This window comes from Poecilia latipinna, unplaced genomic scaffold, assembly GCF_001443285.1.
Source record: "Poecilia latipinna isolate Pla-1442-1.1 unplaced genomic scaffold, P_latipinna-1.0 Scaffold440, whole genome shotgun sequence".
Lineage (NCBI taxonomy): Eukaryota > Metazoa > Chordata > Actinopteri > Cyprinodontiformes > Poeciliidae > Poecilia > Poecilia latipinna.
The window spans coordinates 205555-207549 of NW_015113056.1; the positions used below are offsets into that span (position 1 = coordinate 205555).

General features: G+C 43.1%; 1 protein-coding gene across 2 annotated transcripts in view; it reads right to left on the bottom strand.

The window, feature by feature from the left end:
- Positions 1–1995, bottom strand: part of LOC106951100 (uncharacterized) — a 34164-nt gene that overhangs the window by 11277 nt on the left and 20892 nt on the right. For both annotated transcript variants that reach the window (XM_015038407.1, XM_015038408.1), the window contains exon 3: positions 396–532. In XM_015038407.1, the coding sequence (XP_014893893.1) occupies positions 396–493 (98 nt within the window). In that variant the 5' untranslated portion in view covers positions 494–532. The remainder of the gene's footprint in view (positions 1–395; positions 533–1995) is intronic.

Genomic DNA, 1995 nt, shown 5'->3' on the forward strand with positions numbered 1-1995 from the left:
AAAATTTTTGCTGCACAAATGTAGCACAAACATTTGATACCAATTTTGTTAAACTTGGGTAACGTGGGGGTGATGGTTGACCTTTGGTGACCTCTGGAGATATTTCAAGCACTGTATGTGTGCATATTTAAACTGAAATTATCCTCACTGAAAGCAAAGCAGGACAGATGTCTTTCTCTGCGCACAAACTTGGTGAATTAAACCGTTTTCTGAATTAGAGAAAAGGGGAACAATGATAAACCCAGTGAAGGATGTCAGCCACTCATGGAGGAGCATGAAAGTTTCCCGTAACACGCTCAGCGTTTTAATAAAGACTCGTGTTGTGTTTAACAGTGACGGTGCTGAAACAATCCTCAGAATGTTTCCAGTTGGATCAGAGAAGTGGCACCACTCACCTTTCCGCCATCTTGAGCGTTATGAACACGGCAACCAACAGGAGGATGAGGTTCACCAGCTGTTTCTGCTTTCGCAGGCAAGGTTGCTGGAAACCCATTGCTGAGATATTCAGTCGGTTCTGCTTCAGAAAACCAACCTAGGGAACAGAAAGTACCTCAGCTCAAGGTGCAACAGTGTAGCCCAGAGGTGCCCAAAGTGGGTCCTGGAGGCCCGGCATCCTGCACGTTTTAGTTCTCTCCCTGGTGGCAGTAACAACCTTTTCAGCTTGTCAATGTTCCTCTTAGGGCTTCTAATGAGCCATCATTTGATCCAGGTGCGTTAAACCAGGGAGAGACCCAAAACATGCAGGCTACCCGGGCCTCCAGGCCCCACTTTGGGACCCTTTGGTGTAGCCCTTCCCCTGGGCAGAGCTGTGCTGAGAAAAAGCTCGGTAAAGTCTGAGGAAGTGACTCTGGGCTCATCATTTTATTATCATTTTATACTTCAACATTTTTTAATAAATAATTTCTGTCACTTTAACTTCTGCAATAATATGCAGAAGTTTCAGTTCAAGCAGAGAAGATATGCAGAGGGATGCTGAAAAGAGAAGTCATTTAAGGAGAAATGACTCAATGAACATACAAGAAAGGAGATAAAAAATAGTTTCCCAGTACCCTCAGCGCCGACATGGGAAAACTAAATACGCCACAGTATTCATTAATCATTAATTAATCAGCATTCACTGATATAAAACCACCTTGAGTAGCAACACAGACTCCCACATACTTGGTGTGTATTGTGTGAGCCGTGCAAACGAATCCTCCAGAGGAATTTAGCTGCGGGGACAATAAACTGGCTTTAATTTAAAGGGGAAGTATCATGTATTTTCTAGGCACATAGAACCATTTTAAAGAATAATCAACTGGCTATGCTACTTCAGTTCTTTAAAATGCAGGATATAGAATAGTACTTAAAGGAAATTTTCCTTTGTAATTTAACACTTTTAAATTGGGCTTCTGTCTCTTTAAGAAGCTCCTGCTCTTTCTGAACTCTGCCTTCAGGAAGTCGTCCTATTAACCCTTTAACAATGTTTTTACCAGCGTTGCTCTGAGCAGCAGCTCCTATAATGAGCTCAGCAGTTCCACCAGGTGTTTGCTAATTGCTGCTGGCTAGTCTGAAGGAGCAGAGTGGGAGAAGAGCTGCGCCATGAGGGCGGGGCTAGGCCCAGCCAGGCGTTTTTTACATCTGAGTGGTTGCCATGGAGATTAAAGGACGAATGAAGGCAACACTCCAGGTTTGTTTTTGATGAGGGAAGAACATTATAACATAAAAAGATTTGATTTTTCATGACACCTCCCATTTAATATAAATACATGAACATTTATGTAACCTTTTAAACAAAATACCCATGTCATCTACAAATACAAAATAAGCAATAGTGATGTAAACCAGGGGTGTCAAACTCAGTTTCACCGAGGGCCACTTCAGCATATTGGCCCCCCTCAACGGGCCACATTGACGGAACCAATCAGGAACCACCAGGTCCAGTCCTCCAGACTGCAACTTTTAGATACATCCCTGCTAAAACACCCAGACAAAAGGCTGACTTCCCTCATTCAG